At 48.3% G+C, this 21,610-nt stretch overlaps 2 protein-coding genes across 2 annotated transcripts in view; one reads left to right on the forward strand and one right to left on the reverse strand.

The window, feature by feature from the left end:
• Positions 1–260, forward strand: part of iqck (IQ motif containing K) — a 13,487-nt gene extending 13,227 nt beyond the window's left edge. The window contains exon 10 of the mRNA XM_061748839.1: positions 122–260. Coding sequence (XP_061604823.1) covers positions 122–143 — 22 coding nt within the window. The 3' untranslated portion in view covers positions 144–260. The remainder of the gene's footprint in view (positions 1–121) is intronic.
• Positions 20–15,129, reverse strand: gprc5ba (G protein-coupled receptor, class C, group 5, member Ba). The gene is made up of 4 exons (XM_061748837.1): positions 14,787–15,129; positions 7,615–8,643; positions 6,306–6,445; positions 20–4,107 (listed from the first exon to the last, which is right to left on the reverse strand). Exons 2-4 carry the CDS (start codon positions 8,639–8,641, stop codon positions 4,063–4,065), a joined length of 1,212 nt encoding a protein of 403 aa, XP_061604821.1. The 5' UTR covers positions 8,642–8,643; positions 14,787–15,129; the 3' UTR covers positions 20–4,062.
• Positions 15,130–21,610: the final 6,481 nt, after the last annotated feature.

Raw genomic sequence — 21,610 nt, forward strand, 5'->3', positions numbered from 1 at the left:
AATCACATCCAATCGAAAGTACCTAAACATTACACTTTTATTGAATGTTTTTCCTGAATTAGTGACACAAAGAGTGAAGTGTTTCTTTTTGTTTGTAATCATGATATTTTAATTGTTGTAGTGGTGGGGGGGAGGAGGACTGAAGCTCGACATGGGCATGCCGCCTCAGTGCACGGTCACAGCTGTGAAAACCAACACCACCCCCCGTCAGCGGTCCCGACGGAACGGTCTGAAGGCGACGCACATCGAGACGGGACAAGGACGAGTCAAACTCGGGGGAGGATAAGTGAGCTCGACCCCCACCCCCGACCCAAAACCACCCTGACCCCGCCCACCTCCACTTAACAGAGAAATGTTGTGCAAATTCACCACATAATTAGACAAAGATGATATATCAGTTGGAAGAGTCCGTACCCCCTTTCAAAGTCTTTTTCGGGTCGAGCGATGACATTTTCGTTTTGAAAACCCATTCCCCTTCTGACTTGAAGCTTAAAAATCCGCTTCCGTTGACAGACACTGAACGCCTCATCCGATGTACACTGAAATTATGATTGTTGTCACATGACCTGCACATAAATAGTTAGTATTCAAAAGTACATCTGAGAGAAAGGTCTTATACAAATGGTGCAGAGCATGCACACATACTGTAGGACAGTGCAAAATCTACAAAGTCACATGTTGTTATTTCTTTTTCTTTCTTTTTTTTTTTTTAAATGCTTGACATTGAGTGAAAACATCACAAGTGTTGAAAACGCTGAGACTTAAGTTTCATCGTGTGCTGCGGACCCTCCGAAACGTTGTTGCAGTCACTCACCCGTGCTCATGTTAATGCTCCTGTGACCCGTGTTGACCCTTGTTCCGCTACACCTTGTAGTTAACCCTTGTTCCCGTTAACTCGTTCACTGCCGTGGACGTTTATATTCGGCGACCGGAAACCAAGCGCGTACCGTCGCCGACGTAGGTATTCATCACGTACATTTTTCAACGGCTAGGCGTGGAAGAGGGTCTCGCCTAGCTTGTCTGTGAAATTCAGGTTTGTGGACCCCTGTAATGACTGAGAGATCCCTGTAGATGGCGGTGTTGCATTTGCTTTGCTTTTGAGATCAGCACCGCTTTTGATTAAAAGATCAAGATTATGAGGTCAACCTCAGTTTTTTTACGTCAGTTATGACGGGGGACATGTTAAGAAACCTCAAACTTGAACAGAGTCTGGATATGTATGGTCTCAGTTGCGTGGAAAGGAGGAGGGGGCGCCAGGCCCAGCCATCAAAATGGCATCCAAACGGGTTTGGATGGGCACTGAAACCGTCCCCCCTCCCTGTTGATGAATGTATTTTGATCAGACATGAAGTTTGTGAGGTCGTTTTCTCCACTTGGGTCGGAAAGCGGTGTTTTGGGTGAAACCGACCCGTGTTCTACTGCCGATTACTTAAGAAAGGAAAAGCTAGAAACAAACTTTTTTTCTGGTGAATGAGAGACAACTCTTCTGGTGCAGAAGACAAGTTAGTGTCGGTTTTGAAAAGATCAGATCAGCCTAAAACTGCTGGCAGTGAATGAGTTAAACAAGGTTCCTGATCATGTTCACCGCTCTTTCCTGTAGCCCATGTTGTCAATCCTTGTTCCCGTTGCCCACGATCCCATTGCCCGTCTGCCACGGTTCCTGACCATGTTAACCCCTTCCTTCCTAGCCCCTGTTAATCCCTGTTCCTGTAGGCGGTCTTAATTGTTGTTCCTGTAGCCCATGACATTGTTCCTGTGTGTTCGCGTTGCCCATGTTAACGCTTGTGCCTTACGCCCATGTTGTTGAACCCTGTTCCCGTTGCTGATGTTAAACCCTGTCCATGTTGTCCATGTAAACCCTTGTTCCTGTTGCCCAAATTAATTCTTGCTCCCGTGGCCCATGTTTTTCAACCTTGTTCCAGTATCCCATGTCGTTAACTCTTTCATCTTGTGTCCCACTTTTGCAACTATTCCTGTTGCCCGCTCTACTAACCCCTGTTCCTGTTGCCACTGTTAAATTGTTCCTGACCATGTGAACCATTGCTCCTGTGTTGTACAGTATATTCACCCAAGTAGTCGCGCTCATGTAGCGTTAGCAGTAGCACCCCCCCCCCCCTGTTCTTGTGGCCCGCACTAACTTTTTTCTACCCTGCTTCAAATCTTAACCAGTGGCACAAAAAGCTCAAGGTGGGAGTGGTGATGAGATTTTTGATCCACTGATCTTGACCCACCACTTGTTCTTGTACCGCAAGCTAACCCCACCCCAGGTTGCCAATCTTACCCCCTGTGGCCCACGTCGGGCAAGCGGCGTTTGGGCGTGTCGTGTAGCGTTTCCCGTTTTGGAACAAACGAAAACGCAGCACGGCGGCCTTTTCTCGCTCGGGTGTCGCTGCGAGGGCACCACAATGGCCGCCGCTTGGCTGCTGTTAAGCGGCTTTCCTCCCCCTGGCCCCGCGCTCAGCTTTTGGTATCAACTCACAACAGTAGCTTTTTTTCTTACTGCATGAAGTGCCACTAATTATTATTCACAGCCATTTTTTTTTCTCTGATGCGCAAAAAAAAACAAACAAAAAAAAAAAACACTGCCTGGACTTGACACCATGCTGCTAAAAAAATGTAATCAGAAATATTGAAAAAAAGACAGTAAGAGCACGCTAATGCATGAATGCAAAGAAACAAAAAAAGTTAAAATAGTAGTTATAACATTAACATTATGTTATAATTTGTCTAAACCAGTGATTCCCAACCACTCAGCATGCAGCACATTAGTGTGAATTATCATTAATATACTCCAAATCATTTATCTTTGTTTAGCTCGCTATGCTAGCGCTGTATAGTGACGGGCAGAACAATGAAATTCTCTTCCAGTAGATGGCAGAAGGTCCAATTCACCTGTGTTCACCTGTTGCCGTTCATACAACCGAATAAGATAAAGAGCTTATTCTGCGTCGTCCTTTCTGCCGCAGATGTCAGGCGATGCCCCCGACTGCATGTTTTACGGACATACATACGTAGAAAAATTGTCTTAATAGCTTTGTGTTCAATTGAAGCGGTAAGCGGTTTATTTGTGACCCAATGAAGACAAGATCATCTTTATTTCAGTACATTGTATACTTGTGGGGACATTTTTGTTAAGTGGTGCGCCCCGGCTCGATCAAGGTTGGGAATCACTGGTCGGAACGTCTTATGGTTAATTCATAATAGAATCACGTAAACAAGCAAGCTGGGCTTTTTGTGTATGTATATGTATATATATATATATATACACACATCAGTTGTACAGTATGTACACAACTTCTCCAGTGCAAGCCGGTGAGAGGATGAAGGAGAAGCAGCGTTGACAAGGAGACTGTGGTGAAACGAGAGTCGTCCTCCAGACGCGAGGAAGAGGAGGAGGAGGAGGAGGTGGGCCGCTCCCACTCACGTCCACGAACGGCGATTTTGTCTGATGGATGGAAGGAAGATTCCCCAGTTGCACTCTCCCTCCTCCTCCCTCTTCCAAGCTGGCACTGCAAACGTGATCTGGGCAGTCCTCGCTCCATTTCCGATAAAACTTCCCCGCCGCTTGACCCAGATTCAACCAAGCCGCCGGTCGGGACGCTCGCTTCCAGCGCCGCTGTGCAGGTGGTGCTTTTTTTTGTGGCCGTGTCACTTCTCGTGTCCATGCAAAGAAATGTGTGTGTGGGGGGGGGTTATGTATCATCATACAGTCTTGAAAGGGGAGGGGGCTTGTTGTTGTTGACACTGCAAGGACGGATGGAGGACAGAGCCAATTAAAGGACGTTCACAGTTGCAAGGATGATTACAGTGCTGCAGTCGAGCCGAAGAAGAAGCCGTGTTTTTTCTTTGGCCGTCTGCCGGTCACAAAGGCGTTCTCGAGAGATTGGTGTGCTTGAAGACGTTTAGCTCTGTCCCCCATGGCCTCCTTTCTATACGCAGTGTTTGCTTGGCACACATTCTGTACAGAGTGAAAGTGGCATCCGTGTAGTTTTCTTTTTTTGTTTTTTTTTTGTTTTGAAGTACGCTCGCCGCCCCTCGCGCGTCTGTCCGATCCGGCGCCGCTCACCACAGCTGCCTCCCCGTGTAGGTGGGAGGGGCCGAGGGCACCTGCGGGGCGGGGCACAAAAAAAGCCAGTTTGTTAAATTGATGCCAATCTCAATCCTGAATTGTAAATATGCTGAGTCATTATACGCTTCACAGCCAAACGAACAATACAAATTCAATTTGTATTAAGGAAAGCAAATGTATATACAAAATACTTTACTATAAATAGAGTAGAATTCTTCTAGTATTAAACAAAAAAAAGGTAAGCTTCTTTTTCGGTTTTGTTCACGCATGCATCGTCACACTCGTTAACATGTGCGCCGCCATCGGTGGAAAACGGTATCACACTGAAAAAGCGCAAAAGCGCAATTCATCCAATTATTTTCATAAGATTACAAAATACAAAAGTTGTCATTTCAATTCATATCTTATGCAATACAAAGTTGTGATTTCTCCCAGTAAACGTGTAAATAATTTTAAGAATTCTACTGACTGACTATTAATATTGAGAATTAATTATGTTATATGTGATGTTGCAAAACCATTTCCAAAACAGCAGAGTCTAGATTAAATAAATAAATATAAATATAAATATTCCCCTTTAGGTAATAAAAGGAGTATAATTAAATGCATATGTAAAAACGTGACATTTTAAAGTTGTTTTTTTTCTCTCTCACGTTTTGTTTACGTTGTAATACTATTTTCCAAATTGGGATTGTTCATCTGAGAGGAGTACATTGGATATAAAAAGTCTACACACCCCTGTTCAAATTTCAGGCTTTTGTGATATAAATGCAACAAAGTGCTTTACAGAAATTCAAACGGACCAAATAAATTACTAAATATACAATACAAGAAGTGTACCCACCCCCACACATTACATTATATACTGTATAATTATTATTATATATTATAAATAGACCAAAATAATTCATTTCAAAGCATTTTCCAACATTGCAAACTACAACCTATATTTTTTAAAATCTTTTTGAGAGGAAAAGTAAAAATAAATGAGATAATTTGGTTGCACAAGTGTACACACCCTCTTCTTTCTATCTGGGGACATGGCTGTGTTGAGAATTAACCAATCAAATTCAACTCAAGTTAAATGGGCGTCAGCACACACCTGCCGCCATTTGAAGTGCCTCTGATTAACCCCAAATAAAGTTCAGGTGTTCTAGTAGGCTTTCCTGACTTTTTTTTTTGTGTGTGTCTTTTAGCAAAAGCGTGAAGGTTTTTGCGCCAACACTGCCTGCTATTTGGAACTGCTTGCTCGTGCTGCTCCCACCGCGCTTCACTGTAGCTATGATGTTTATTTCCGGTGTGAAGAGTACAAGAAGTCCCTGTTGTAGCTTTAATACATGAACGTGCGAGGCGGATTTGTTGGAGCCGTTCAGCGCTAAAAGTTGAACGACAGTGCAGTACTAAAAATAGTGTCAAGGGGCTATATTTTAGCCGGCGTGCCGCCTCTGCATCTGCGGCGCGCTTTTGTGGTTGCGCGGCAGCTTAATGGGAAGCCCGAGCGCCCATTCGTCGTGTTTAACGAACGGCGGGACAGAAAGCGTGGCGGCTTATATACGCGCGCTCGTCCCCGCTCGGCGATGCGCAAATCGACGTCAGCTGAGTGACCATTTGTGTCAAAAGCCAGGCCGTGCATGCGCTTGCAAAACACACACCTTGACAATGGAACGCCATCTGCGCATTTATTCCAAACCCTTGAGATCCAGTGTACTAGTGCGCTCGTTGTCCTTATACTAGTAAGGCAATTTAGCACACTAGTAGAAAGACTGTCTTACAAGTAAATGTTTTTTTTCAATTACTGTATGTTACTGCACACTATTTTACTTAATATATCTGATATCTTGGATATCGATGACTAATGACATTCTAAAATTCTTCTAGTTAGTATCTAGTGCATCACTAATTGTACTAGTAGTGCGCAGATGTCAATTAGCTCACAGTTTTGGATCAATAGTAACATGTAGTTGTCATACAAGTAAGTTGTCCTCATTGTGAGCAAAAGCATCCATGTACACAGAACATAAGCCAGATATCAAGAATATCAAATTCTGCGGAGGACATGGAGGAAATGCGCAAACAGCTAGCTTTCCGTGGGCCACGCTGGAACATGCAGACACTCACAGCTGAAAGCTTCGCTTGGTGGGATTGATGCGGAGACGCGCGCGCGCAATTGTGCATGCAGTCCAGTCGGCGGCGCGCCAGCGGCGTTGCGCACCTGCGACTGGGAGGATGTACTCACCGCTCCCCCGTTCAGGATCATGGTCATCTCGGTGGGCTGGTAGACGTTGCTGCGGAAGGGGGCGCTGGGCCTGGCGCCCGTGTTGCTGTTGTGTTGTCCGCCGCCGCCGCCGCCACCGCCACCGCCGCCGCTTCTCAGGCCTAGACGGAAACATTAGTCACTCGCTGAACGTGACTTGAGTCATCGCACATCTTGAGCTGAGTCTACAGATATTTTCCTCCAGTTCTTCTACAATCAACCTCTGCCGAGTCACCAATTCACATTCTGTGTCTAGTTTAATGCCGAACAATGCAGAGTGATACCAAAACGGCAAAATCAAATGAGGAAGTGCGGATTCTCAGTCATCAGGTCATGGTAATCCGCAAAGGTTGAACCAAGGCAACTGCACTGTTCTTGTTTGTTTAAGAAGTTTCACCTTTAATCCAAAGGGCCTTCTTTGGTTCAAAATTTCCAACGAGGTCTCCTTCTAACGCCCTCAGACAAAAGCTGGTTCACCCCAAGGACAAAATCCAGAAAAGCAAACTCGGTGAGGAGTGAGGAGTGCAATGACCTCTACACTGGAGAGACTAAGCAGCCGCTGGGTAGGCGCATAGCGCAGCATCGACGGGAGGTTTCTTTGGGTCCAGAATCAGCGGTTCATTCAAAGCGACATTCCTTCGAGGACGACAATGTCCAAATGCTGCATAGAGAGAACGTTGGTTTGCAAGGGATGGAAAAGAAACTCAAAAAGCCGTCTATAAACAGAGGAGGAGGTTGAAGGCATCACCTAGCGTCTGCCTACGAACAGTGTCCTGAACCCATCTACCCCCCACCTCCAAAGATCGCCTCATTCAGCGGGAAGAGCGACCCTCACGAGCTGTTTTGCCACAAGGCGAGTAAACGACTAATTGGTATGCAGGACGGTCGTTTCACTAACCGCAAGGACGACGACGTCCTATTGTTGACCCACTGAGGCATAAATAGAGGAAATTTGGAACGGAAGAAGCCTTTTGGATTAAAGGTGGAACGTCTTCAACAGACAAAATCAGTCCAGTTGCCTTGAATCTGAGGAAAAGCACCATCTCTGGAAGAAGTATCTCGAAAAAACAATCACTGCCATACAAATTGCCAAGCTTTAAATCCCGCAGATTTGATTGCAGCCATACGTCATGAAATCACTTCCCTACAAACATGGAGAAACCGCACTCGAGTTCTCAGTGGCTCATTTCTGAATTTACAGTTTGATGTACGTACTTGCTGCATTTCACATTGGCTCGACTTGCTCGGTTTTCCACTTGAAAGTGTGAAAACCGCGTAAACATTTGCGTACCTGCAGTGTTCTCGTCGTTGTATCCGTAGCCTTGGTTCTCCACAAACTGCCTGTGAGAGAGCGGGATGTCTTCGTCGAAGCTGGTCTCCCTCATCCGCGTGGAGTTCTGCGACGTGTCGAAGTAGTCCGGGGCGCTGGGCTGCGGCGGCGGCTTCATGCACATGTGCGCCTCGGGGATGGCGTGGAAGATGAGCAGCAGCCAACCCTGGGCCACCAGGGCCACGGCCAGCGCCGGCTCGTTCCATTCCGGCGACTTCCCCAGCCAGGCGTTGCCGTAGAGATAGAAGCCCACCCAGGCCACCCACAGCAGCAGGGACAGGAGGCAGGTGACCAGCAGCCAGACGGCGTTGCAGCGCCACTGCCGCGTCTTCCCGCACAGGGCCAGCGCGGCGGCAGTCAAGGCGGCTAGCAGCAGGGCTAGCACGTAGCTGCAGGCTAGCGAGAAGTCCATGGGGAGGTACTGGCAGGCGCCCCGGCCCTCCCTCAGCACGGTCAGGAGGAGCCACTCGGCGGCGATGATGCCCTGCACGGCGCTCAGACCCAACGCCAGGCCCGTCAAGGCGCATCCGCCCGGGCTGCGGTGCTCCCGTCCCACCCGGCGCAGGCGGACCCCCTGCACCAGCAAGCAGGAGAAGCAAATGGCGAACAGGAGGCCCCACAGGGCTCGTCGCAGCAGACACAGCGACTCGTCCCGCTCGATCAGGTAGGCGAAGCTCAGCCCGAACAAGCCCACCACGCCCAGGAGCAGCAGCAGGACGGGCCCCGCGCCGCTGCGCTTGTCCGCCTCGCCGATGCGCCGCAGGCGGCACAGCAGGACCGAGGCCAGCAGGACGGCCACCAGCGTGCCGCCTGCGGCCACGCCCTCCACGGCCACGCCCCAAACGGCGTCCAGGTCGCAGAGGAGGGTGTAGGGTCGCCCCAGGCCCCAACCGCAGCCTGGCGGGAGCGCCTCCGAATCGCCGGGGTCTTGGCCGCTAGCCGCGTGGCTGAGCAGCAGCAGCAGCAGCAGCGCCAGGGGGAACGCCATCTCTTGAGAAAAAAAACGTGAAAGTTCAAAGGTGAGGAGAAACAATGGCCACGGCCGGAAACGAAGCACAGCAGCTCGCCAATGACTGCGGCCGGTTTGCGACCCTCATCGGACCTTTTAGGAACCTTTCAAAGGCCAACACACCACACTCGCAACCCAGAGAATGGAAAAGGGTCAAAGGGTCAAAGGGTCAAGTCACTCTTAGGAGTGCTGGAACCAACAAAATGCAAATTGAAGTTTATTGTCACAGTCCTGGGCGGCCGCCTCACAGGGGTTCAATCCCCGGCTCCACCTGTGTGGAGTTTCCATGCCCCCCCCCCCGTGCCTGCGTGGTTTTTCTCCGGGTACTCTGCTTTCCTCCCACATCCCAAAAACATGCATGGTGAAGACTCTAAATTGCTCGTAGGTGTGAATGTGAACGCGAGTAGTTGTTTGTTTCTATGTGCCCTGCGATTGGCTGGCGACCGGTTCGGGGTGTACCCCGCCTCTCGCCCGAAGATAGCCGGGATGGGCTCCGGCACACCCGCAACGCAACGCAAACAAATGACTCCTGAATCTCAAACCAAACCCAACCGAACTAAAGCTCCACAAAGAAGAAACCAAATTGAAAGTCTTGGATCTTGGATCACTTTAACTGGAAGAAATGTTTTTTTTTTTTATTTCCTGAGATCTCCTTTTTTCGGAGATGTGCGGATTTCTCAAGCATGCGACATTTTGTATTTTTCAATATTGGAAAAACGAGCAGTGCTTTTCTCCACAGCATCCCACTAACAGACATATTGTCAATGAAGCGTCATCATACCTGTCAAGGTAGAATTTTGTGTCTAGTGTGTCCCCACGCTAATGATGATATATGCTTTTTATCGTAGCACTTGTTTACCACCTGAAGCAAACGATCATCATTGAGTTCTTCAGCACCTCAGGAGTGTTCTAATATGCGTATTGATGTTTACAGCTCTTTCATGTACATTCACACCCGCACACATTTTTAACCCTCCCCATTTCCCTGCTGCAATTTCACTTTAGCGCCCCCCCCCCCCTACCCCTGTGGTGCCCCCCCCCCCTCCCCCTTCCTCACTCACATCCCCTGCTGAACCAGGGATGAGTCAACAAAACACACAAGCGCGGACAGAAGCAGTGGTTTGCGATGTGCACGCCACCTTCACATTCAAGACGCACTTGAGCTCCTCCAAAGGCCTCGTTTTCCTGCCGAGCCCCCCTGGTAACCATGGTTACCTCCCCCATCTCGACTCAGACGAGCGCGCTCGCTCGTCCGTGTTAAGCAGCGTGGACAGCTCCTCCTCTGTCTCGCGTTTTCCTTTTTTAATTCGGTACCTTTCTTCCTCTTTGTCAGCTCCTAATGAGCGAGCATGAAGGAGAACACAGTGGAGACATGAGGCAGGAAGACCCTCCCCCCTCCCGCCCCCTGTCACGCTGTCACTCCTTCTCGCACAGATGGTTGCTCTGGCTGCAGGACGCACACGCGCACACAAACACAAGAGCCAGTGGCAACACACACACGCACTCTCACATGCGTGCAGTCACATGCAAAAAGTAGAAACAAAATAGAAGCTCACATGCACGCACAAGATGCCGCAAAGCACACGAATCATCTTTTTTGGGGTCTATTTGTCTCGCGTGAGTCACAAAAGAAGCACACAACTGAAGGTGACCCATAGAACGCAGTGGACGTGACACTGTTTGCACGTTACTTTGAACTGATCGTTTTTTGAAGTTTGAAGTTGTTGTTTTTTTTAACAGTATACAAGCGAGTCTGAATTTGGAGTTGTGCACCTTCAGTGTAGTACCGCGTTTCTCCACAACATCCCGGGCAGCAGTGAGCTCTACCGGAAGGGATGCAGCGTCATTAAGAGCACGAAGACGAGGCAGGGAAGGTCCTCAAACTGCGCGTCAGTAATAGTTGTCCCCACAGAACAGAGAACATTTGCGTGCGATTATTTTCCTTTGCTTTATTTGACTAAGACTGATTCTTAGCCCGTTTATGGCGTTTCATATGATACGTGTCGAGATGAAGCCGAACTTGGTTCACATGAAGTCATCAACCGCGCCGACTCTAACGAGGACAGGCGCTATCGTGAATGGAAGGATGATTTCTGTGGGAAAATAGAAAAAAAAAAAGCAAAGCACGTTCAAGTCTAATAGAGCTAAAAGAAGGAAACGTTTCATTCTGTTTCTCTTTCTTGCTCCGTTTTAAGAGCCTCTGATTTTGGCTTCCAACAATGCGGCTCCTCCGCATCTCCTTAGCAATTACATCCCTCCGTCCTCCATTTTGGCTCCCCCCTCCATGCGCTCCCTTGCCTCCGTTCTGCGCGTCTTACGTAACGAGAGGGGGAAGGATCCGGCTTCGGCCTGTTGTGCTGCTGCTGCACAACTGGCAGAAGCTGCTGCCGTCTTTGCGATCGTTCCCTCTTGTGCCCCGCAGAGGTAGTTCGCCATTTACTACTGCTGTTCCAATGTGTCGTGGGCACAAGCTGTCCCCTCTTCCGTTTGTGCCCCCGACCTTTATTTAGCCAATGTGCATATTTTACATCAGACGCTCGCGCACAGCACCAAACAAAAATATTAAGCCGAGTGGAAATGCAGGGTAATTGTAGAGTGGTGGCGGTCCGAGCTTGAATGGCGCCCCCTCCCCTGCCCCGCCCACCATCTCTTCTACAGAGGGTAAATCCTCATACAAACAACAAGGATTTACGTGTCTGATGCCAATACAAAAGCATTTCACAGAGCACTTCCTTTGGAGGGGACCGCCGTGCCCCCCCCCTCCAGAAATGCCGCCCTGTGCACATATCAGAAACCACCGCTGCCCAGTTGCGGTTAACTGTTAAACTGTTAAATAATTCCACTTTGTGCATTTATAACAACCAAGAAAGTTTGCCTTCGAAAAGTACACAAGCTTAATGCTAACACACAATGCAAAACGCCATAGACGGGCTAACGAAGAGCTTCATTAATATTACTCACAGGCAAATATTATGTATCCTCTATGAAGTTGAAGTTCCTGTGCAAAACGGGACGGCGAGGCGACCGTCCCGTTTTGCCGAGGAACGCCGCCGCTCGGGACCGCAGCTGAATGCTGCGTTTACTTCCGGCAGCGAGTACAACTTGGTTTAGTACTGTAATTCTCCCATCTTAACTCATGCAGCGCTTGCTCCACTAAATAAACATTTAATATAAATATAAATATAGTAAATATTCGTGAAAGATAAAAAGGCTTCACATTTTTTATTGCCACTCTCGGCTGAAGGTTGCTGTCAAACTAAACCTACAGCAAAGAGATATATATATATATATATATATATATAAATATAAAGTATAGTATTACAGAGTGCAATTTTCCATTTGTTTCACCGCTGTCTAATCTTTGGTGCTTATTATGCTTGAGCTTCTTCTGCTATCTTGAGCGAGAATAACTGTGTGTGTGTGTGTGTGTGTGTGTGTGTGTGTGTGCGTGCGTGCGCGCGCGCGCGCGTGTGTGCTTTCTACTCGAGCAACTTTAAGTCCTCTTACTCAGCGACCTGCTGACAGGACACATGCTCGTTGTGAGGAACTTTCCAGACAACGGCGCCGTTGTTCGCGGAGCAGACGCGGTGTTATTTTTTGGTTTGTCGCCTTTTGGGCAGCAAGCAGGCGGGCACACTAAATGCAGGACGACGTACTTGGCGCCCCGGAGGAATCTTCCACTCCCTAGTTGAACATCCATTTGCGCCGTCTGCTCACCGCACCGATGTCATTGATCCTTTTCGTCTTCATGAGTGATCTACGATGCAGCGGCGTAGTAAAAAGTCGCTGGTGATATTTTAGGGCTCCGGGGGGGTCGGTCGCAGGGGGGGGGGGGGGGGGGGGGGGGGGTTGCGTGGAATCAACTACAGGGTGAGCGGCAACATGCGGAAACATGAAAGTAGATTTGCCAGCCTCTTCGGGGCGTCCCCGATCGCCCTAATTAGGTCACATTAGCATGGGACAAGGACCTTATGATAATTGACTTGGCAATTAACAGTGCCAGTCATTAAGATGCCCCCCCCCATCCATGAAAACATAACGTGGCTTGTCAGATGCGGTTTGGAGGGGAGGGGGGGGGGGGGGGGGGCGGTCTGTCCAAAATAGACAAGGAGTCACGCCGAGGTGTCATGTGGCCATCGTTCACTCTTTTATGGGATATAAAAATACACAAGACACACACTCAAGTGACAACAATTGATTTGCAGGAGTTCGTTGGCATCACAAACGAGAGCGGAGCTGGCACGGAAGATGACAAATGCGCGTGAGTGTGTGATCTTTGTGCGTTGACTGCATGTGGGTTAAATGTGCGTGTGTTTGCGAACTGCATGTGTGTGTTGCTTGTGTGATTTGTGTTTGTGTGATCTGTGCTTGTTTGTTTGTGAGCTCTGCGTGTGTACGTGATGTGCGTGCGTGCGTGCGTGGAGGAAGGCTTGATGCATGGACACAAATGCAAAGGGGGATCAGCGACGTCCCCGCGATTTGAAAAGCAAACAAACAAACAACGGCAGCGCACACGGAGTCCTCGCAGCATTCCGACTCTCATTGACACCTTTGGACAATTCGATGAACATCGCATGCGTGTTTTTGGAAATGGGGGGAGGGAGCTTGAAGCTCGGAACCCAGCACCTGAGAAGTGTGGGGCGGGTATGCTAAACGCTAGCGTCCCGTGCCGCCAATATCGTAACCCAATTTCCATTCGTTCCAGTGTGGAAGATTCGATTGTAAATCCTGACAAACAGGATGTGAGCCAGAGTGAATTGAAGCTTCTGGAAACAAAACGTCTTCGGCGGAGGTCATCCGGACGTGCCTTGAGATGCGAGTTTAGCAACAAACATTTTGGGAATTTTTTCAATTAAACAAATAGCGCTATAATATTGCACATCATAAAGTCCTGCTGTAACCACCTCATTCAATAGAATGTAAAAAATGAAACCGTGTTCGTCGACATTTTTCGCTTCAATTCAGTGGACGTCGCGCTGCTCCTTCTGGTGTGTGAGCCTTGACCACCGAGTGGCAGGATAATAGAGACAAACCGACAGTCATTTTCCCCAAAGGGTAAAGAATATCAGCCTGTGAGTCATTGTTATATGGCCTGCCCACACGTGTAGCGCCACGGTTTGGGTTCAAATATCGACACTGATGCGTTGCGTTAGCTGGCGTTGGCGTTTTGCATTGTTTGTGAGCATTAAGCTAAACAGACTTAAGGCTAATTGTTTTTATGTTAGGGGAGTGGCTACCGGCCGCTTGTTGGGAAGTGAAGTGGAAGTGGGAACTTGAGTTGTATCGTAAATGTTTACTCACAAGTCAAAGCAATAAAAAAAAAAAAATAGATATCGTCCGACCGCCAAAACTCGCGAGTCGGTTCGCTTGTATCTCAAGGCGCGACTGCAGTCCAAACGGGGTTCGTGTACGGCACGTAGCGTCCCGTCCCTCGCCGGGTGACAAACCTCGGCCTGTTACGCGGCAGCTGACGGTCGCGAGGCTCGTCGCGTGTCGCCAAAAATCACCCGTCGGCGCTCAAATGGCATTTCCAACCCGGTTGGAGGCAGCGGCAGAGTGGGGTCCCCACCAACAGAAAAAAAGGGGGGTGGGAGTGCTCTCCTGGTTTTAGCTGACCTAAGGAGCAGCTGAATGCAAACACACACGTAGAGAAAGCTCTTTTCCCAGACCGACCCCCCCCCCCCCCCCCACACACACAAAAAAACAGCTCCCCTCTTCTCTTGACAATGTCGGCCGCTCGCATGCACGGAGGCTCCCCAGGGCCTTCCAGAAGCGGGTTTGTTTGAGGAGCCATTGTTACAAGAATGACACCTCACCTCTTAACAATGACGGACTGCTTGACACACCCCAAAATATACAAGTGCGCGCGTGCGTGGTGAGGGGGGGGGGGGGGGGGGGCGGGGGGGGGTGACATGGAGGACGCCAGAGCCAACCAGAGTTACACTAACATGTTTCTTTCTTTGTTTGTTTGTTTGTCAAATGATGCTGTGTTGTGCGCATAAATGCAAAAAAACCTGGAAAATCCTGCAGCAGCACACACACACACACACACACACACACATTCCCTGCAGGTTATTCATGTCCCCCCCACCCTATTTCTGGTGACATGATGGACACCACCGACCTTTTCTAATCGATGCAAATAGATCCGCTGGCTGCTGCTGGGCGCGTGAAGGAGATGCGGTGCGCGGCGTCGACCAAAATGTCACATTTCGGAAAGAGCCGCGTCGCCGGCCCAGATGCTCTCGGAACCGGCGGTGGTCGCGGTGGCCCGGGTGGCGCGGACCGGCCAACGAGCAGGTCCGACCCAGCAGAGCGTTCGCTTAAAGCATCTTGCGCCCCGCGCAGGATGCGACGTGCCGCGGCGTCGTTCGAGTCCACTTTGACGCTCGCTGCTGCACAAACTGCGCTCCGCATAATCACGCGCGTGAACATGAGCCCCCACCGGCCCCCTCCTCTTCCTCTTCCTCCCCCTCCTCTTCCTCTGCGCATGCACACACGCGCGCGCGCGCCCGCTCGTCCACGCGCAGGGCACACCAAATCCACTCCGCGCGTTCTTATAAATGAATTGCTGTCCGACAGACGCGATAGTAAACTGCTTTTAATGACTTCCTCTCAGTATACTGGATGCGCGCGTGTGTGTGTGTGCATTCACAATCCTCCACGCATGCGCAGTCGCGCGTTCCAGATGTTCCGCGCGCTTGTTTTGGGCTTCAGTTCCTAGCTTCATTGAAAATGTTTGTATTTGCTCACTTTGTTCCAGACGAGAGAGGTGAAGTAATGTTCACAGCGCAAAGTCAAGTGAGGACTTCCAGGTCGGCCCTTTCGCAATAAACTTGCTGTCATGCACCAAATACATCAATAATTCAATATTCGATGAAGTTGCAGACCTAGTTGAAAATTATTACAGTCAATTATTTATATAAATGATCCATTTTTTTATTCCTGCCTTTATAGAAATAACGTGCTATAGAAAATGGATGGATGTATTATATATATATATATATATATATATATATATATATATATATATATATATATATATATGTATATAATGTGCTTTGTACGTTCTGTTTTATTCTTCAATTGTTTTTTTTTGTTTTTTTTTCCCCATGTCCACAAGTGTACAAATTCCACTTTGAGTTTATGATGTACTTCTATTCCCGGGCGAGGGGGGATCGAAGTCATCGGCTCGGTCGGGACGGCGTCCCAAGTCGTCAGTCAGACAGATTGATGGATGGATGGACAGATGGGTGGATGACGATAGCTCGATGTGAGGATAGCCGGATACACAAATGGATCCGAGGATGGGTGTGTGATTAATTCGTGAAAGATTCATAGATGGATAGATAGCTTTCAGCCTCTCTTATTGTGAAACAGTGCCTTGTTTCCTGTAGACCAGGGTGTCTCGTTGGCATCGGCTCGGGAAGGACGGAGTACCGCATGGGTCTGTTGTTAGACACCCATTATTTAATCTTGGTGCCAAGGAGTCAGATATACAGATGGATGATGATAGATGGACAGATTGATGGATGGGCCATATACTGTAATTAGATGGCTAGATAGCTAGATGGATGATGACGGATGGATGATGACAGATGGAAGATGGATAGATAGCCTCTCTCATTGTGAAACCGGTTCCTTGTTTCCTGTGTAGTGTCCTATTACAGTGTACTTAACTAACCCTTGGTCGCCTCAGCTGCTCCAGTCCATCTCACTGAGGGGATGGGTGGGGGGGAGGGGCTTTAAGAGGGCGACATCCCCACCCCCCACCCCCCACGAGGACTCCCATCGTCCCTGTCGCTTGATTTGTGAACATGTTGTTAGAATTTGAAGGGGGTGGGGGGGACGTTCTAGTGTGCTGCTCGTGTTAAATCATCGGACTAATAATAGCCATATCTCTCCATCCACTTAATTTTATGGGATTGCATAAAAAGGCTGTTGGTGTTAATCTACTGACTGGCTTTGTGCATTAGTGCTTTAAATCCTGCTTTTGGGTCTGGGCCAGTCACACCCACCTTTTGTTTTTTTCCACCTTTTCCCCACGATGCGCTCGAGGGTGTTGTCTTTTATTGCTTTATTCTCCCTACATTTGGCATAAATCCCCGCAAAGCGATGTGACAAGCGGGCCGACGGGAGGCGAGGAGGGGGCGTCTCGCGCAGACTGGCAGCTGACAACTTGAGGCTAATGTGACAGGTGCAGCCCAGGAGAACCACAGCACGGGAAGATGAGGCGGGCGGCGACCGCGGAGATTAACCGGCGGCTCCATTCGTCAGGTCGCTCAATATATCATCACCGGCGGCCATTTGTGCACAACAAGGGGGGGGAGGGGGGAGGAGGGTCGTTATCGCAGCCATCGTCATAAATCGGCTGTAAATGTGAACGCCTCACGATTGGTAATGGTTGTCTTCGATTACGTGACAACAGTTTAAGGGATCATAATTTGACATATTTGGACTAGGTCGCCTGGTCGGCCTCACAGTTCAGAGGTTCTACAGTCACATGTTTGCCTTTTAAAGGCTACAAAATGCCGTCGTCAACGATACCAACAACCTGAAATGACTGAGAAGACTTCCCGTACCACCCCACAAATCTTAAGACTCTCAAAAGAGAACGCATCAGCTCAGTTGTTAGGCCGCTCGCTTTCTCACTGATAATGGGTTACTGAGCATCAGAGCCGCTCCCGAAGACATATGGAGTACCGCAAGGTTCTATTCGCGGACAGCAGTCATTTGGTCTGCTCATGCTGCAAGTTGTCAATAACTTTTTCCGTTGCATATTTACGGTATATTCCTGTTACTTGCAGATCATGTGGTAATGCATTGCGGTGTCTCATACGTAGACATATTGATCACATGATAGGGCGTTCCTAGTTTTCGACTGTAAGCACTACTGGAAGGCAAAGACCCTTTGAGATGACAGTGGGGGTCTTTTCTGTTTTTCCTGCTCAAAATCCGCTAGGTAAATTGTTACGTTAAAGCAGCCAATGAGGGATTGCTGCTGCTTCATTCAGTATTCATGGTAGAATAAGAGTGCGGTCATGTGACAGGCTCAGACGTTGACTTGCCGATTTAGAGCTTGTGTATCGATAGGAACAATAGTTTGTTGTGTTTGGAGCAACACAACTGCATCGGTTCCCAGAGACCGACACCGGGATGAAAGCCAGGATGTTTTAACTATGACAGGACGCAGGTGTCCAAAATTAGCAGGAAGAGAGTCTAATTTTAAACACACACAAAACGTGTTTCCAGACACTCCTTGCATCTCAAACAGGCTCTTTTCTTCCAGGGCAGTGGCTCCAGTTTCATTTCTGTCTATGTCGCTGGCCGTCCACCTCGTCCTTTTTCTTACGAATCGGGCAGCAGAACCGTGACTGACGTGATTGTGGCAAAGTTTTAAAACAACTTGGCTAGCTATCACAAGAGATAAGTCAAATTGTTCATAGCACGATGTGAGCTGAGGTTTTTTGAATACAATTATTCGCCCTTTTAAAATGTACCTACCTACAGGGCAACTTACTTTAGCTCCCTCATTTATTTATTCCCTTGTTAGCTATCATTTGCAGTCTATCAATCATTAGCATAGCACATGAGAGTTATTCTATTTGTAGCATATTCTATTTAGGTTATCATTAAAATGGTCTGCGTCTTTTCTTTCTTTCTGCCCATCTATCATTCCTCCAGCCACTAGCTAGCTATCATTAGCACAACACAGGAGAGTTATTGTATTTACATTAACTTAACTGAAATTATTTAGCTAGTTTATATTTACTGAATGGCGATTAATAGAGCGACTTCCAAATCTATGCAATGTGTCTACAATCAACAGTTATTTGTATCTGGTCAGTAGAGTTGCACTTTCTGTACTTTTTTCATGAGAATACCAGTTAGCAGTTAGCTTAGCTTTGCTTTAATGTAGTTGGGTTTTGTTTTTTTTGTCCACTTTCTGTGCTCATCAAGGCTACCATGGATAAAATAGAAACAAAGGCACGCTAACGAATAAATGCTAGCTGGTTAGTTTGTAGAGTTGTTGACAGTTAGCATCCTCGACTGTCTGTAAGATAATATCGCTCATTTAGATTGGGTCATTGTGGAAACTTTTGTCCGGCTTTTGAGACAATGGAGCTAAGCTAAAGCTAGGAAGCTAACGTGAGTCTTGACTACTGTGACGGCGTGAACCCTGCGGCTGTTGCTTCCCTCTTCAGTGGTCGTGACCTTTCAAGTAGCCCAACCTCACAGATGGCTGGCACATATAAAAGGGTTTAGTCCCTTTTTTTGTATTTATTTTTATTTTGAGCTAAAATCGTTGCATAAAATGATTGAAACGCTTCGAGAAGCGTCCCTCGCATGAACCCCCACGTACACATGCACCACGTCTGATTCGGTCAGTCGTGTTCTGCACGTGAGCTCCTCATGTTTCTCCAAACAGGATTTAACCCTTGCTAGGTCAGGCTGAGGTCAGTGGAATAAAGGAGACCGCAGGATTTATCTTCCTCCTCTATCACCAAAACACCGTGACCATATGTTGAAAGCGACTCAGGGGCGGGGTGGCAATTGGGAAATTTGGTACAAAGAACCGAACGGCCGGAACTGGATCTGAGCTCTGGACGGGATCCATCCATCCATCCATAGGGACTGCATTTGATCCCACATTCACTCGTCAGTTTTTATGTATATACAATGCCAAATATACAAAGTTCAAAGGAATATGTCCATTTCAAATCCATCCATAAACATACACCCATATACCGGCACTAAAATTCCAATGTTTACGTCTTCCCCGTGAGCCTCGTTCATTTTGTGTATGCTAATTAGCCAGTGTTAGCATGCTAAGCCTTGGCTCTGGTTGCCTTCCATTGTTTCCCCACCGGCGTGTTCGCAAATCCCCTGTGAGAATGCTGACTTGAAGCGTTGACTTCAATCCCCTCGCCTGCTTCCAGCGAGCGTGTCTGGAATTTCAGCGGCGAGGTTACGTAAAACACTGCAGCCTGCCTCTCTTGTTCTGCATCAGACCGGGCCTTGACCTCCAGCTCTCAAGGGTTGCTTCCATGCTCATTGCGCAATTACCCAATCAAGTGGGAGCTGGCATGGGGCACAGATTGACTGGGGGGGGGGGGGGGGGGGCAATCACACTGTTAACCCCCCCCGTGTGGAATCAGACGCCACACAGACAGATAATCCCCCACAAAGAGTCTGTTTTGAGGCTGCGTGCATACGTGTTATGCATATACTTAGCACTTGCAGCATTTGGGGTCACAGCATGGGCACGGATTACCGATTTAGACGGACAGGAGCCACATTGTCGCCCACGACTGGCGCACTTTCACCTCACGCCACGACATCATCATCACGTCAAGTTCCAGCACAGTGAAAAACTCCAAAAAGTGGCCGCTTCCCCATGAAATACATTTGAATGAATTGAAACCTCATTCATCTGCTTCAGCCGCCCCCCAAAACAAAATTCAACATCATCAAAGAGAATGGACAGAAATAAACCGTTTTTAATCAAGTCCAGTCTCGAGTGCCTAGTACTACTACTGCTATTACCAACACGAACCCCACTGTCAATAGTACTACTATCACCACCAGCATTACTACTAGTACCACCAACATCAACCCAACCACCACCATCATTAATGTTACTATCAACACCACCTTTACTACTAGTATCACCAACACTAACCCGACCACGGCCACTACAACTACTACCACCAGCAACACTACTACTACATCACCACCATTTCGAGCACTGCCACCACACCACGACCACAACTGCCAACAGTAGCAGCAACCGTAGTAGTGCTTCTGTAGGTGATGGAGGAATTGATCGTGCTCTCGTGTTTGAGCCACGAGAGCTGGAAGAGAACGTTCCACCAGCTGCATCCGCCGCGATATCCTGACGAGGGCGCCCGCGTGTTCCTACAGTTCGTCTTCCTCCGTCAACGACGCAGACGCGCGTTTTGCTAACAGTTTGGCCTGGGCGGAGGTCTGCAGTCAACTGAAAGATATTCTAGTTACGGCATTGGCACAGTGACAAGTCTCACGATGGCATACGAGAACGGCACACTGGCAATGCCGCCTGACTGTTGCACATCGCAGAAGGTTGTGCTGTCTATTTTCCATGACGATATCAACGGCGCTCGCGACAGGAACGAGTCGGAGGGGACTCGGGGAAGGAAGGAGCTCCTCTTATAAATCAGCGGTGGAGAGAGCGTGAAGGAGCAGGCCCATTTTTGGGCGCAAGGAGCCATCTCCTAGGCGAGCGTCATGGCAACAGCCGACGTGGGCCCCCGGCATTCAGCGCTGGCCTTTTCAAAAGTGGCAGGCCAGGTTGTTTTGTTTTTTTGGGGAAAGTTGAGCGTCTCCTACGTTCCTTGTTGCTCTCATTCTTCCGTTCCCTTGGCGTTTGTCGCCCCCCCCCCCACGTGACGCGACCACGAAAGGCAGGAAGGGCTGTGAGAAGACTGCCGAGTGGGAATCTGTGGGAAAATGTTGCCAAACAACACAGGGTGACTGGCACGGAGGGCAACGTATTGAGATGCACGGCATAAAAGACCAGAAACTCTTCGGGAAAGACTTGATTCGTCGATAGTGGCGGTTATGTGGCGCGTATTACGTGTGCATCCGTCACCATCCGCTTGGTTGAATGCATTTTTGTGTTTAATTCCTATATGATCCATTGAATTGCTCATACTGCACTCAGTACCTCCATTTTTTTTGCAAGTCGCTATAAATTCTATTTGCTGTTTTCTTCACAACGTTAACGCTTCATATTCTACAAAAAAATATTTCGGGGAGACCAAAATCCTGTTAACAGGCAGATTAACAGATGAACAAAGGATTTTTAAAAAAAATCTCCTTGGTGGACGTAAAAAAATATACTTCACAACCATCTTTGCATATTTGTACAGGGGTGTAAACATGTTTTTATGAGTGCTCTGTATTGAT

This window comes from Phyllopteryx taeniolatus, chromosome 16 (genome assembly GCF_024500385.1).
Source record: "Phyllopteryx taeniolatus isolate TA_2022b chromosome 16, UOR_Ptae_1.2, whole genome shotgun sequence".
NCBI lineage: Eukaryota > Metazoa > Chordata > Actinopteri > Syngnathiformes > Syngnathidae > Phyllopteryx > Phyllopteryx taeniolatus.